Source organism: Mercenaria mercenaria, chromosome 16, assembly GCF_021730395.1.
Source record: "Mercenaria mercenaria strain notata chromosome 16, MADL_Memer_1, whole genome shotgun sequence".
Taxonomy (NCBI): domain Eukaryota; kingdom Metazoa; phylum Mollusca; class Bivalvia; order Venerida; family Veneridae; genus Mercenaria; species Mercenaria mercenaria.
The window spans coordinates 16,002,377-16,019,358 of NC_069376.1; the positions used below are offsets into that span (position 1 = coordinate 16,002,377).

At 34.2% G+C, this 16,982-nt stretch overlaps 1 protein-coding gene across 1 annotated transcript in view; it reads right to left on the reverse strand.

The window, feature by feature from the left end:
- Nucleotides 1-16,982, reverse strand: part of LOC123539626 (uncharacterized) — a 91,422-nt gene that overhangs the window by 60,163 nt on the left and 14,277 nt on the right. Inside the window, exons 3-5 of the mRNA XM_045324303.2 lie at nucleotides 8,883-9,011; nucleotides 7,867-7,925; nucleotides 3,361-3,750 (exon numbers count right to left, since the gene is read on the reverse strand). Coding sequence (XP_045180238.2) covers nucleotides 3,361-3,750; nucleotides 7,867-7,925; nucleotides 8,883-8,956 — 523 coding nt within the window. The 5' untranslated portion in view covers nucleotides 8,957-9,011. The remainder of the gene's footprint in view (nucleotides 1-3,360; nucleotides 3,751-7,866; nucleotides 7,926-8,882; nucleotides 9,012-16,982) is intronic.

The window sequence follows — 16,982 nt, forward strand, 5'->3', positions numbered from 1 at the left end:
TACAAATAATTCTGAGAACTTGTAAAAGTTTCTGAATTCTAAGAAATTTATATAAAGAACCTTCCATAACAAAATATGTCATCTACTTCAAAACCGTGCAGATATTCCATACAATACAATTACATATTTGTTGTCAGTAATACATAATTGATGGACATGATTACACACTTTGTAACGAAGTTCACTTTTAATATTATTTTATATTATTTCGTTCCAGCATTAGTCAAGATAAGATCAGGCGGTGCCCAACTGTGTTTCTTAATTTGTTCATTTTGTCCTCAGGTGTATGATTTGTATGTTAGCATGTGTTTATGAATGTGGCCTTTCCTGTTTGATTCTATCCTTGTTTTTTGTCTATCTGGCTCTAGTTTCAGCATAAATTATGAAGTCTGATTCATTGCAATTTGGAAATTTGTATATACTGTTTTCACAACAAAACGGTTCTGTACATTGTGTCCATTATTTGACTTTTTCAATAACAATTGTTGTGTTTGCTGTATCTCGAAGACCATGTATATTCACTTTTGTTGTTTCTTTTTCAAAATTGTTATAATGCAACATATTTTGCAAAAGTACTTGATATCATATCCAGCAAAACAAATGCAAAAATGTTATGTGACAAATTCGTATAAAATCATTGCACCACTGTTTAACTTTCTAAAATCTGGTATACAATTTCTTGTTTCTGAAAGGCATTTGATTCCCAAACAAGATAAATATGGTAATATAAAAGCCGAAAACATAAAATGAAATCCTGAAAATAAATCAGTATCGTTTTAATCGTAGCTACTAAAACTTCTGGACGCTCTGCGAAAATCACGTAGAAGAACATTTCTTTAAATCTGATTCAAAACAGACATTAAGATAGTACTTATATTTACGTATATTTCAAATAATTACGATTTAATTTATGTCATTCTAACATATCGTATATGTGCGATAATTGAAGAAACTTTAAATCTGAGGTGTTTCACAAAGTATAACCGTTAATGCTATTTCAACTAAATACGTGTCCTCATTTAGTCTGTCCTGTAAAAAGGGTTCTCTTTGTATATCCTGGAAAGTTACGAAATTTGACATACGAGACTTTGGACGCCAGCCGGCGATTTGAATGTTTAGTAACTGAAAGAATTTAATATTTTCTTATGAAAACTTTTTCAAATGAAAAGTCAGGTCTTGACAGCTATTGGTAGGGATATTGTCCGTATTCTATTCAAGAGAATATTATCTAAATTGTATGGAAGCTCTGGAGGGACATTTGCCTTCTGCACTTCTTACTTCTAACTGACATTTGCACGTTCTCGAATAACTAGCTTTCACACGTCTCACTTCCTGATTTCTGACTTACGACTTCCAGCTTTTCAGCTTCCAACTTCCAACTACCTTACTTCTACGTTCTAACTTATTCGCTTCTGACTACTGACTTCTAATTTCTTTATTTTCATTTATATAACTTGCGAGCAAACTTCTCATTTCTTACTTACAATTTTCAAAATTTATTTCTAACTTACTGACTTTTGGCATCTGATTTCCAACTTCAACACGTCTTACTACTAACTTTCCAATTTCTACCCTCAAACTTCCTTACTTCGAACGTCCAAGTTCAACTCTTTAAAATTCCAATTTCTATGTTCTAACTCCTTGATTTCTGATTTCTTACTTATAACTTCCAACTTTTTATTTACTACTTTCAACTTCCAACTTTCGACTCCCACACTTCTGACTTCCAACCCCTTCGCTTTTGACTTCCAACTTGCTCTTTTTGGCTTCCAACTTCTAAACGTTTGACATCAAATTTTCCTCTTTCTACTTCTATACTTACTTTCGTCAAAACTCAGGAAGTTAGAAATCAGAAGTGCGGAAGTCGGAAGTAAGTCCTTTGACTTCTGATTTCCAACTTGCATACTTCCAGTCGTCTCAAATTCTAACATCATACTTCCTAACTTCTGACGTCCAATATCCTCTCTTTTAGCTTCCAACTTTTATGTCCTAGCATGCTGATTCCCGGCTTCTAACTTTCAGACTTATTATTTCTGACTTTGAAACTCAAACTTCTGCACTTCTGACTTTTAACTTCCTGGCAACTTCAAAACTTCTGACTTCCAACTTTCCTTCTTCCTACGTCTATACTAACTTTTCGTCAGCAGTCAAAAGGCAGACATCAGAAATGCCAGATATCGAAGTAAGAAGTATAGAAGATGGAAATCAGATGTCGAAACTCAGAAATTGAAAATAAAATCTGTAAAAAGATCCTTCGGAAGCAAAGAATGCAACCAAGAATAATAGCAGACTCGGTTTGACTGAGTCTGTTCATGAGAGGTAATGAAATGTGCAACACCTCTCACGCCCCCTAGCACCGGCTTAAGCGGAACTCTATTACACATACGTTGAATGGACTCCATGATCCCAAAGAAAATATAACAACACTGAATCCAGTCAGAAGTGCGGAAGTTAGAAGTCAGACATAGTTAGAACGAGGTTAGAAATAAAAAAAATTGAAGTGAGAAGTGCAAAGAAAGATACAATAATTCGAACTATGGAAGTCATGTGTCCCTCCGTGGCTTCCATAATATTGCTATGAAAAAGGCATAATCGGAGACGTTTCCCTTTGATTTTTAAACTGTTATCAGGTAGGCATGTTGTAATTTCGTCTTTCTTATAGGAAAAACAATTTATAACACAAATGTTAGTCACGCGGATACGCAATAGAGAGGTTAGGAAGTAAGCTGGTATGAGAACATAGAGATTCTACCTATTTCTAAGAATATTATCTTCCAATAAATCGAAACTTAAAGAACCTCTTAAAACATTTACTTACGATTAATACTCTAAGATCAAAAATAATTATGCTTAAATTACTTTGTCCGTAACACTAGAAGTCATACATGCCAGTTGTTTTCCAAGCTATCTTTAAAAGTTGTTTGAATTGGTAAAAAAGCAATGGAAGTTTTTCTAACAATTCATGTGTATTGTGTCTATCTACTACTGTCAACTCAGTAATTTTAATAAAATTTATGCGTCAGTGATTTTGAGTTGTACTCTCATAAAAACATCACAGGGTTTATGTATTATGAAACAAGGCGACGTCATTTATCATTACCCCGGTACGGTATATTGAAAGAATACAAAATTAAGCATAAAAACTAGATTTTTAAAAAAATAAGAAGTGCCTAGAGATAATGATTTTTTACTATATTAGAACATATTAAGGGCATCATAACGGATATCATTACTTTAAAAATGATGCTAACCAAATAAATGGGACAAACTTTAGTAGTCGAATGAGAGGTTAGGATCGCTAAAGGTAGAATCTGGTAAGTAGTAAATCACAAATGAAAAACTTGAAAAGACAATACATACTAGACTGTAGCTGTTTTAATTGGAGGGAATGTCGAGTAATCGATTCACGACTAAATCGATCCGATTTTGCAGCTTGTCGACACGTTTGTTGTTTGCCGGTAATCTTTGTTGAAATTCGATTACGTGCTGCTTTTCCGGGCTCGAAATCACCACTTTCAGACATTTCCGTTTTATCATCGTTTAGTTGTGCACTATATTCGCATTCTGTTTTGGAAGGTTGACTTTTGTCTTGTGATTGTTTGAAGTGTTTTGGTATGGTTAAGAGTACTTCTGTTGTAACATTTTCTTCAGCAGATGCGATCAAATCTGTCGTCGCTATTTTGTCAACAAAAGATTGCTTTTCGTCAATTGAAAATGTAGTCTCCTTTTCAACATTAAAGATAGAACTTCCTGAAATATAATAGAAATTATATCAAAGATCTAAAAAGGAACGGCAACGATCTGGTGCAACAGCTATCATCGAATTTGAAACGATATTCTTGCCATATTTGCTGTATAAGATGAATTTCCTTTGAAATTCTGTTCATATGTGACTTTAATCATTCGCATTTTAGCAACAGTTTTGCACAAATGTTGCTGTATTTCAGATGTTTTTGTTAAGAGTTTAACAACGGAACTATGGCCTGTTACAAACAAACGAATAGATAATATGTTCAAAGAAAATGTCTTCTTGAAGTTGTGTATGTACGGTTGTCGATATTTCACATGATCGTTTTTAAAACAAGAGGGTCATTATAACCATGGATCTTTCAATTGAGTAATATGAGATACATGTTTCAAATGTCAAACTGATGCTTAAATATTATGAAAGCAGGTCAGTAGGTCACATTCATGGTTAATGAACGTCAGTTTCAAGATCGGTGTGTAAAACTGTATTTGTCATCCAAATTTCAAGGCTCTATCTTAAAAAAAAACAACAACAGAAAAATAGGTCAATAGGTCAAGGTCAAAGTCAGTGATTCATAATTACTTGGCTTCATCAAATTATTATAAAATAACAGTCAAGGAAATATGAAGAAAAATTTTAAAGAATTTCTTTCCTATTTAACACATATAACAAGTGGGCCTTAAGATAGGGCCTCTTTTCACCCCAGGGGCATAATTTGAACATTCTTGTCAGATAACCACTAGGCAATGCTACATACCAAATATTGATGACCAAAGCCTTACATTTTCAGCCAGGAAGATTTAAAAATAAAATCCTATATAAGTCTATGTAAAACTTGGGACTCCCCAGGTGGGGCCACTTATCATCCCAGGATAATAATTTGAATACATTTGGTAGTATACCATAAGACAATGCTACATATCAAATAGGTCATGTGGTTTCAGACAAGAAGACTTTTAAAGTGTTTTTCTATACAAGTCTATGTAAAACTGGGACCTCCGAGCCGGGCCATATTTGACCCTAGGGTGATAATTTTAACAGTCTTGGTAGAATACCACTATATGATGCTACATACCAAATATCAAAGACCTAGGCCCCGTGGTTTTGAACAAAATTTTTTTCAAAGTTTCCCCTACATATATCTTTGTAAACCATGTGACCTTCCCTCATTCCAGGGCGGGGTAATGTTTGACTCCCGAGGGGGGGGGGGGGGGGGGAGGGGAAGGGGGGGGCGGTTATTTGTATAAACTTGTAGCAGAGCCATTAAATGATAACAAATATCAAAGCCCTGGCTACTGTGGTTTCGGACAAGAAGATTTTTTTTTAAAAAGTTTTTGTTGCCATGGCAATCAGAGTTCTGTATGGAATTCATTTCTTTGACTAACTGTAATGAGGACCATGCAAAGAAAATTCCTGTGCAGTTTAATCAAAACTGACGATTACTGGCCACAAAAGCTCACAATTGAGCATTTCATGCTCTATTGAGCTAAAAAAGATACACAGAGTGAAACATATGAAGGCTGCAAGGATGGAAAATTTGCATCTGACCTAAAGCACATTCGTCCATCACGTTTCGCAAAAAAAAAACACATCCAACGCAAAACTTGAGTTGGATTTGTTTTGGGATCCAGTAAGACATGGTACACGTAACGTTTGCTCGTACGCAAATAGCATAATTTATAATGAATTCAAACTGGAACTATTCAACCGCTTATTTCATTAAGCTGGACGACTGTGAATCATGTATTAAGTTACAATCCGATGCAATGGGATGTAACACGACTGACAAATCAACGTCTTACGATGTTATGGATTTAGATTTCTTTATTGACAACCGATGAAATATTCCAGGATGTAAATAAGACTACGTGTCAAGTTACTCTTATGTATATTTTTCTATAACATAACATGTTCTTATGTTCAATAAATCGTTGATTTTTTAACAGTTGCTGAAATAATAAATCATCAAAAGCAGTTTTTTTCCGTTACGATTTCATAACAGTCAATATGTCTGAAATCATTAGTACTCCACGGGAAGTTGGCTGTTGCTTGCGGATAAAAGTTTTGTTCTGGTACAGAATCTAGGGATACTGGTTAGGTTAACTGCGCGCCGTTACACAACTAAAATACTGTTCAAAACGGCGTTAAAAACCAAAATTGACAAACAAACAAACAAATAATGGGCTCGACATTTTTGCCCTTTTGGCTTCAACATTCTTCATGCTGTTTTTCGCAGCTTGCAGATTATTTTGCTGGTGACGCAATATCGTTTCGTGTAAGTACGAATTACATGTCACCGTTTAGGGGTTGCCTTAGCTAGAAAAGTATCTTTAAACGACTTCTTTTCTTGAACAGCTTCATGGATCTTCTACAAAGATGGTCTATAGCAGCATTGTAATTTACTGTTTTTAATTCATTCAACTGGGGCACAAGGTGAGTGTTCGACGCTATGTTGATGAAATACAGTGTGTCCCCGAGATCAGTGCTTGGTCCAAAGAACTTAACATGTACATTAAATCCGTAGGTGCCATATTCAGACGTCATGAACTTCTTCACCATTTCTACGCCGATGGCTCTCAATTATACCTATCCTTTAAGCCGATAGAGGCTGTGGTTAGAAGTGAGGCTTTGCACAGCATTGAGAGCTGTCTGACTGAAATTGTCTCGTGGATGTATTGCAACATGCTGAAGCTCAATGCTGATAAAACGGAGGTAATGCTATTCACATCAAAGCAACTCCAAGTACATTAATGACGTCTCTGAAGGTCGGTATATCTGTGATAAAATCCACAAAATGTGTTAGGAATCTTGGTGCAATACTTGACAACAATATAGATATGGCATAACAAGTCAACTCTGTGTGCCGGGCTAGATATGCACAACTTCGCAGAATAGGTCACATCAGACGGTCTCTGACCAAAGATGCCACGAAGACCCTTATCAGCAGCCCGGTTACTTCACGGTTAGGCTACTGTAATGCCTTGTTAAGTGGTATTCCAAACAGCACACTTAACAGGTTGCAACATGTCTAGAACACGGCAGCTCGCGTCATCACCAAGACGCCTGTTCTGAAGGAACTCCATTGGTTTCCAGTAAAATACAGGGTGCAGTACAAGGTTCTGACCCACACCTTTAAGGCTTTACAAAATCAGTCCTCTGCCTATATTAGGGATATGATAGAAATGTATAAACCGGTCAGAAACCTAAGATCACAAGACACGCTGTTACCGGTTATGACAAAAACTAAAACAATGATGTATGGCAATCGCAGCTTTTCGTGTACTGCTCCAAAGCTTTGAAACTCCCTTCCAGTCAAGATCAGGGATGCTTACACGTTAGCTGCTATCAAAAGCCTGCTAAAACCCACATCTTTGTACAATTTATTAACTGACCAATACATTGATGCTTTTTTTCTTCTTCTTCACAAAACTGCGTAGAACGGCATTTTATCCTAGGGTAACTTAAATTCTTTTAAATATGAATGTATATTTATCCTGTTTAATCTATACGTTTTACATTTATGAATTCTGTTAATGTGCAATGCATCTATTTTATGCGTATTTGTTAGCATTTTGGCATTTTTTCTGTGAAGTACTTTTAAACGTGTACATGTGCATGAAAGAGTGCTATATAAATGTGGTATAATAATAATAATAATAATGATACTGACTTGTGCCCCTTTTAGGGGCCACTTGAGCATGAATTAGATAAATTTGTAAGTAACTCATTTTCATGAACTTCTAGATTGATGTTTATCAAAACTCAGAGTCCTTGTGTTTCTCAAATTGGACACCAAGTCCCGTCTAAGCAGTTATCGTAGGATGTTTAAACAGCAACCGACCTGGCGTTTCTAGTAGCAAAGTAACTATGCCATTGACCTTTTAGTGACCACAATCAGGAATTGCTGATTATCATTTTATATGAAAGCTTATGGGTCGAACACTATTTTTCTTTAGACAGACTAACCGAGCAGCATGAGGAAACCTCCAAATGTCTGATGTACATCTATCCTAAGCAGCGTAATAATATATTTCTTATGCTAAGTGATCAGCTGACAAATGTCAAATTGTACAAATAAGTTAATCCGAAGATCAAATAACAAATGAAATAATCATTACCTTTACTCTTCTCAGCTGTACCTTTACTCTTCTCAGCTGGACTATCGCTTTTCCAAAACCTGGAAAAGGAGATATTTGAAATCGAGATTTTATGTTTTTCAAACGAAAACGTAAAGTCCAACTAGTAAACTGTTCTTTTCCATATAATTTATAAGAACTACAATAGGCACATGAAAATTGTTACAAGTATCACAAGAGATGCAAATAATTAATGAAAACACTTAAGTTTCTATATGACGGGCTTCAGATAAGATAAGAGGTGTGCAACAGACATTTGAACGAATTACAAACAAACCTATACGTTCAATAATATATATTTCATCGTAAGTAATTTCAAATGTTCGACTTGAGGCCCGTTTCAGTAAAAAACTACCTGCAAGGGTCGGACCAAGACTGCAAAACTATTTTAGAAGTTAAGTATTTTATCACTGAAGTTTCTTCTGTTTGTCCTTAAAGACCGAATTCAAATCATTTAAGTCTCTACAATGTAACACTAGGCGCCTTCCTTAGTCTCTTAATGGTTCCCCATTTATGACATGTATACCATACAACACTGAAATTACTCAAAGAGATGAATCCACTCTGGTCGCTGTTGTTTAGATATACAGCTAGCCTTGGCGCACTGATAACATATTATGGTTTATGGTGACAAGTCTTCTTGAAACAGATAACCTTTTGTATCTTAGAGGACCAAACATCATTTATTAGTAAGATAAGAATATTATGCATTCTTATCGTTAGATATATATACAAGTACAGATATGTTTTTGTTACAAAATTATTAAAGAAAAACAAACATCATTGCATTGATAAAGTAATGCTATAATTGCAATAGTATTCAAAGAAGCATATACTGAGTATTTTAAGACTTTGAAATAAAGTTACATTTATAATTTTCATCACAGAATAGCAGATGAAATAACAATCCATGATAAAAGCAAACCATTTATGACTTCACATGTATGTTAGACAGAACGCTTTCTGTTACAAAATTTATCATTTTGCTAGATACATACTTTTTTTTAAACCATGACTTTTTTTTCTTTTTCCCGTCCTTGCTTGCCTCTGCTCCTGATCCGTCTTTTTCCATATTTCATAAAAATATGTTGAACGTACTAGCTTCAGACGATGATGTCAGCCGCACTCTGTAAATGATGGAAACATATTGCAACAATTCTCCTTGCCCTTTTCATGGTTTATCTTAATTTGTTCCTAAAAAACTTTTGTAAATGAAAATACAGCCGAAGCACACTGTTTTGTTTATTTTAGCAATAGAGGGATTGATTGACTTATTGTGTGAGATTGAAAGTGATTGACTGGATGTTCGGAATGATCGATCGATCAACTGATGGACTGAGTGAGTTGGTGAGTGAATAAGAATTAGCGAGTGTGGGAGGTAGTGAGCGAGTGAGCTGCGAGCGAGCAACTGAGAGGGTCATTGAGTGAGCATTTGATACAGCATTTCGGCTTTATTGAATATGCTAAGGTGTAATTAACAAACAAAAAAGAATAAAATAAACAAATATATATATACAGTACAACTTGTATTAAGAGACCATCTATATGAAGAACAAAATTTGTCTATAAACACAAAACATTGTTTTTCTTTCGTACTACAGTACTGAAATACTACTTACTTACTAAATACAAGTGGTATTTTAGACTGACGTGGTCTCCAAATCAGATTGACTGCAGTTATTTTATTCTGACACGATTCTTTACATTTTACATATAGGAAAACCGAAGACCTAAATATTCTTTTACGATAAAATATATATTAAACCCCTATGGCAGTAAAGTAATGTTAAAAGTTTGAGATATTTACCGTGTAAAATAATCAAAGATTAATTTATTTGTTTAACTTCTCAAATAAAGTCAGAAGAGCATTAGCGGACATATGACGAGCCAAGTTGATAAATGATGCATTTATGTAATAGTTTATTACATCAAACCCAAACGTTTTATACATCTAGCATAATTATGTAAGCTAGTCTTTTTTTCGGCGACGCCGTCTAAATTCGTTTTCGTTACCTATGCCACGTGACTACAGTTTGCAAATCAAACTACTTGATAACGCATTATAGATAATTTATCAAAATGGAAGATTTATGCAACATTCTGCCTGATTGGACGAGAGTGCCAATTTCTTTCACTCTGTTGATTGTGCTACGCTGAGTGAAATGTAGACAAAGCGTTTATCCTATACGACGCTGTTCAAAGTTTTAAAGCTAACTTTGGCTCAGTATATTTAGCAAGAATATTGATATATCTCAAAATGATACGTAAGTTTAATAAATATGATTAAAACCTGTTCAAATACCAACATATATCAAATTAAAGAAAGAGCTGAATACGGTCTGCGTATCACATGAATAAGGGTGTGATAAGAGTCTTTTACGTAGAGAAGTGCTTTTTAAAAGATTTTCCTTGTTACAATTGTCGTCTGTATATGAAAAAGTTTCTTGCTTTTGTGACTTATTCAGATTGCATATTAAAATGAGTACTTGTTTGCTTTGATATATTTGTTATAAATTATTTAACTGATTTATTATATATGAATATTTTTCTTTAGTATGGTATGCAAATATTGAACTCAGTTGAAATCTGTTTTATCATATATATGCTATATGATGACTGAATCTCATTACACTGAAATGAAGGTACGCTGCATACAGTTTATCTATGTGATATGACTACGGTCAAACTTTGCTTATGAAACAGAAATATTAAAATAATTACAATTGAATGTTTTGCTTGACCTTCACTTTTTTAGGTGTGACGTCATTGTCCAAAGATTCATGAATAGCGAATATGCTATTTGTTAAAGCGGGATCAGTTAGCCTATTTTAGAAATAAATAAAAATAATAAATAAAAAAAATCCTTTAATTCATTTTTTCTCATGTATTCTAATCAAACTTGATTTGTAGCATCTTTATTAGGCCCGCAGCTAACTTTGTTCAGCTGGGATATTGACCCCTTTTAGGGGCTGCTAGAGCTAAAACTAGAAATGCCTTTATATAGCGTCTCATGAACAGCTTGGTGGATCTTTGTCATACTTGGTCTGGAGCATCATTATAAGGTCCTCTTCCAAATTTATTTATATAGGAACTTGGGCCCTATTAGGGACCACTATAGATATGCCTTTCTTCGCAATCACCACCAAAATGTAATGGATTTTTATCAAACTCGATGTGTAACAATATCGTAAGGTCTCCTGCTATTTTGTTACAAATGGGGATAGGGACCAATTTAGCTAAAAATATAAACACGTTTAATGACCTCTTCTCATGAACCGCTTCATGAATCTTCATCAAACTACTGCTGTAATTATTCGTCTAAGGATAAACGAAACGAAACAAAATTGCAACCCTACGAAACCTTTGCGAAAAATTAAAAGAGAACTATTTAAATTGTTAAAGTGCGGTGTTTAGTTTTGCAATTTGAAAAATGTTAGATAAAAGATGAATGTTAGATGAAAAATTCATAAACTTCTTTCCTTGTTACAATTCGCCGACCATCATTTTTAAAGATATTTCTTGTTTGTTAAATTTTTGTTTCTATGTTTGAACAAACTTTCAATGTAAATTTATTTTGATCAATTGGTAGACACGAAAAGAAATTCAAATTTATAAAATGATAAAACCTAACTTATTATATACACAATTCCTAAAAAAGTAAAATATATTTAGAAAAATACAAAAAAAACAACAACAAACCAACAACAACAACAACAACGCAAAACAATAAGAAACAGTCAGGAGAATACTCAAAAGACTGAATTAAGAAATGCAAATGTGAAAATATTTGTTTTTCGAAAATTATACTTGTCATAATATGTTTATTTTACTTGTTCCATATGATATTACTTCCCTTATGGCCACATTTAAACAGTTTTGAGCATCCCCGCATTGACAAATTGTTTGAATGAAGGAGAATGAATTGTCCTATGAAACTTGTGTATAGTCATAGATATGCGAAAAAATGAAATTGTAAATTGTTTCTGTTACGCTATATTTGTAATATTTAATAAACAAATATATGTGAAATACAAAGAACGACTGAAAAAGCTAGTAAGCTAGTTAAATACGTAAAATTCATGATGTTTCATGCATGAGAATGCGTTGCTGGGTTTAAATGTCATTGCTGAATAAATGTGTACATAGTCAGCTTTCTAACCATATGGTTACTTTAGGTCTCAGTAAATTAAAAGGTTGGTCTGTTGTGCTGTAAATATTTTAAAGCCTGATATGGCCAGGAAGAATCTGTTTATTATGCGAAAATGACTTGATATTGTCGCTGGAACATGCGGATTCCAGTAAGGTTGAATTTGTTTACTGTTAAACAGGCAAATATACTGCCTTCTGTAAAATTAGCAGAGATACTTGTATATTGTGAGATACTAAGAGTTACTTAATATTGTTTTTGTGAGACTGGAAGTTGTGATCCCAGTTGTCTTGTAAGACAAATACTGCCTTCTGCAATCTTTTTTCAGAGTCTTACTATCATAGCGTGAAAATCGATGCATATATTGCATTATTAGGTACGTGTGCGTACCGGATATTTTAAGTGCAACAGCTTTTTGTTTTATGAGACCTGATGTAGTATTTTTGTCAAGGAGTTGCAAAAACAGTTGAACGTGCTATTACTTATTTAGGTTACACTTTCAAGTTTTTGCAGAGTATTCTGTCGGAAAATTGATTTTCTCTCGCGGACGACATAATATTTCTGTAGGATCATCTAGAAAGATTACATTTTGTTAAAAGTATGGAAGTAATCATGATCAGTTATTTTGTTTATATATTGGTGTTGGTTTTGAATGTATGTCTATTGTATGTCTATTGTATTTGGATATGACTATATGCTTTATTTTGTAGATTTTTGTAGCTTTCTTATGCATTTATAAATACCACATATTAGTATTTTTTATGTTAAGAACATTTTGCTTTTTGTTAGGAACATATTTTGGCTGATATCATGTAAAACGTAGGACATAGCTTACAGAAAGTACATAGAAATAAGGTTTCGGTTATATAACGGTTTATGCAAGGCACAGATCACTTATAGAAAAAAAAACTACGACCTGGCCGAAATAAACTACCGACAAACTATCAAATTAAACCAAAGAAAAAGTGAATTTTATGACTGTCAAATGGCGGACTGTCATTATATAATAGCCAAAGGAATACATGTAACTGTTACGTATTGGGAAATACTTGTCAAGACGAAATAATTATATTGCACTGGTGTGTCATGACAATTTGTAAACATGCAGTTTTGATTTTATCTGTCATTTATAAATGGGAACAATATAATTACCTGAAGTACTTTCGGTGGTCTTCTATAATATTGGACCTTGTGCAAATGAAACAATAATATTATAAGTGGGAGAACTCTAGGACATTTTAGAAGTTAGCAAATGAAATTAGATGGATGAACATTATAATCTTGGAGATTACGATACAACGTTATAACAACACATGGCGGGTGGTGGAAAATCCTTAGTTATAGATTGATGATGATGCGTTACACTGTAGAAAGATGTCGAAACCGAGGGACACTGGCGAAGTGGATGACAAGCTGTGGAGCCTGTGGAGATTGGCGAAGAAGATGGTATGGTCCAGCTGGAGAATTGCAGAACACTAAAAACAACTATTTATCTTTTCTTTTTTCTACTTATCAATACATATTCATATATTTTGGTCATTACATATTGATTTAGCAATTTATTTAAGAGCTGTAGTCAAATATCAAAGTATTCAAAAGTTAGATTAATATGCTGCATAAAATCTTTGTCTAAATAAGTGAAATTTAAATATCGTGATTTGCTATACATGAGACAATAATTACAAGGAATTTAGCAATGTTACTAAATAATTTTTTATCATTTTCCTAATTTTTAAATAGCATATATTCTAAAAGATGCTACCATGCCTTTTTGTTTCCATTACGTGTGTTAGAGATTCACCTGGAGGGGTTAAGCTCCCCAGTGGTGTTTTTGCCACTGACCATTCCAAGGCGGTGTCCCACTGTGTTCCTTTGTTTGTTCGTTTTGTCCTCGTGTGTTGGCTTTGTGTGTGCGCGCGTGTATGTGTGTGTGTTTGTGGTGTGCGCGTCTGCGTGCTGTGGGTTTCGTTTTGGGAAGACTGCGATTTTGGTACGTGGCATTCCCTGTTTGATATTTGTCTTTGTTTTTTTTTTACCTGTGGTTTGCTTTATCTTACAGTTATTGGTTTTGTGAAATATAGGTGTAACACGGTCTAAAGAAAAAGTCTTGGAGGAAGAAAGGAGAAGTGCCACTACAAAGGCCGTGATATAATAACTAAAAAAAGACTTTCTATGAAATGTGAAAATTGTTTAGTTCAAAACACTATTCTCCTTTATTCTTGTTGACATTAACTGCATAAATTACTTAAGATTCTTTTTCTTTAACACTGTTCTTTAATATCGTTTCTTCAGATTGTATTTTTATGTTCTTGGTCACATTGGATATCATTGTACATGTCATATTGTGAAACAAGAGATAGTATTTAGAGTTCAAGTCTGAAAAATTCAAATTTGCAATTCAGCTAGTGTAAAATAATCAAAGATTATTTTCTTTGTTTAACTTGCCAAATAAGGTCAGAAGTACATTAGCGGACATATGATGAGTCAAGTTGATAAATGATGCATTGATGTAATAGTTTATTACATCAAACCCACACGTGTTATACGTCAAGTTGTCAGACAATACATATCACTGATGTTATGATATAGCTATATAATAGAGTTACAAATATTTTAGATAGGCAGAAGATGTGAGAATAGGTCTAGGACAGTCCGGCTGTGGGCCGGCTGCCCGCAGAGACTAGGAAATGAGTTTTATAGATATTAAGTTAAGTTTAAGATATGACACTTGTTAAGATCAAGTTTAAGAAATTATATACAAAATGATTTACTAAAGTTATGTACACATATTCTACTGTGTAAATAAACATCAAAATTGTACAGACTCGTGTTGTGTTACGTTTTATTTTTTATTTTAAGTGGTAGAGCTACAACATATAAAACATAGTAATATAATAAATTACTATGATTAAACGTCATACATTTTGCTGGTTCTCAGGCTAGGCCATAACCCCACATTTTGACTTATGCAAAATTCGTCACCAGCGAACATGCAAGAATCTGGTTCAAAAATGACGTAACAACCATATAATGTTTTGCACAAGTAAAGTTGCACCTAAGAAAGATAAGATTTTGTGAACCAAAATAGATAACAGGAGTTTACCAATGCAGGGCAATATACGGTTGAAGTTCCATACTAGAGAGGAGTGTGTGAAGAAGGGGTAGGGATGTAATTGGGGTTGAGTTTAATACGACTACAAAGAGCAGAGGCAATAATAAGAAAGAAGAAACTGAGATTATTGCCTTGACGAGGGATGGGAGTGGAGAGAAGGCGGGCGATTGATGGAAGGTGCTGAGTATGTGTGTGTACGGTGGAGCGTTGGGAGTAATGTGCTTGAATACCAAGATACAAACACATAAACGAGTAGAAGTGACGCCGTTTGAATGCATCTGCGGATGTCTCTAAATTGCTTATTGTTCTTTTAGCATGTGTAAATGTTGAGTTCTGCTCAACCCGGGGCTAGAGGGCGTGGACGGTAGCATGCATTTCCACTACCGTCCGTGAACAGGCTCAATCAAACCGAGCCTGCAACATTTTCGTTTTTCTCGTGTTGGGCAATCTGTGAAGTTTCCACTTTTCTCTATTTTTTTTTACTTTTTGTGTGTGATTGGGAGGATTGGCTGTCAAAAATGTGGGGGGGGGGGGGGGGGGTAGATAAGGGGTGGGTGTGTGTAGTTGGGGTGGGGCGAGGGGGTTAATGTGGACTGCTACACTCCTTAAATCACCTCATCACCGCCTTACTGTTTTCCGGGTTTAAAGTCAAGCACATGTTCTTGGTCTTAAGGTCAAATATCAAGGTCGAAAATGATTTCAAATATGTCTTCTGTAATTTGTGTCTTGAGTACAACTCTTGGCCTATTAAAGTTGTTGACTTTAAACTTAATATAAATTATAAATGAAAAAATAATTATATGTGACGATGAAGTTACTTGAGGAGTGCAACAATTCGCATTACCTTTAATAGTTTTGAAGATTAGCTCTGGATACAAAATAAAAGGACGAATTTGAACTTAATTTGTGACCTTGAACTACAGATTACATATAACATGCAAACTGTGTTACCACCACCTAATGATGTGCCAAGTATGAAGCCAATACCTTAATTGGTTAATAGTTTATGCTCTGGACTCAAAGTATGAAAGACAGATCATGCAGGTTCAAACATTCTATCCTATGTACATTGTTTGTATCTTATTGCAACCTATCTACATGCCAAGATTGAAGTCAACAGATTGAATGGTTATTTATTTATGCTTCGGACATCAAATACGAAGGGCAAATTTGACCTTTTGGCTCCATTTGTGACCTTTAATTTAGACCTATGGACCTATCTGCACATCATTCTATCATAATTTGCCAATGTGCCAAGTTTAAAGAAACACCTTGAATAGATTTAGAGTTTTATTCCAGACACAAAACAAAAAGTAAAAACTTGAAATCAATCTTTTACTTTGACTTTTGACCTTTCTGTGTTCTGTGGGGAGGATTGGGGTCGTCAAGAGGGGGCGGGTGTATCTGTTATTCACCTTTATGTTATCTACTACATTATCCGATCGTTACTCTTGCTTTGCGTTTGTACGAATCAGCTTCATCCTTTCCAACTTTCTGTTTACGTTAGCGACGCAGACCTTTTACATGTATAGAACTGTTCTGAATCATTTTTTGTCCATTGGTGTGTTTTCGGAATACTGTATTTTACTTGTGTGACTAAAACAATGCTTTTACATTTGTGACCATTTTGACACTTGCTACAAGGTCAGTTTATATTTAGAACAACTAGATTTCCTGTATATGAAAAGCTGTTGAATTATTTCACATTTGTGAATGTTTTGGGGTCCTTCATACAATGATGCATGTTCTGTAAAAAGTTTGTTTAATATACTTCTAATAACTTCTAATATTTTTCTTAAAATTGTTAATATTCACTTACTATTATAAAAGTCAATGAAA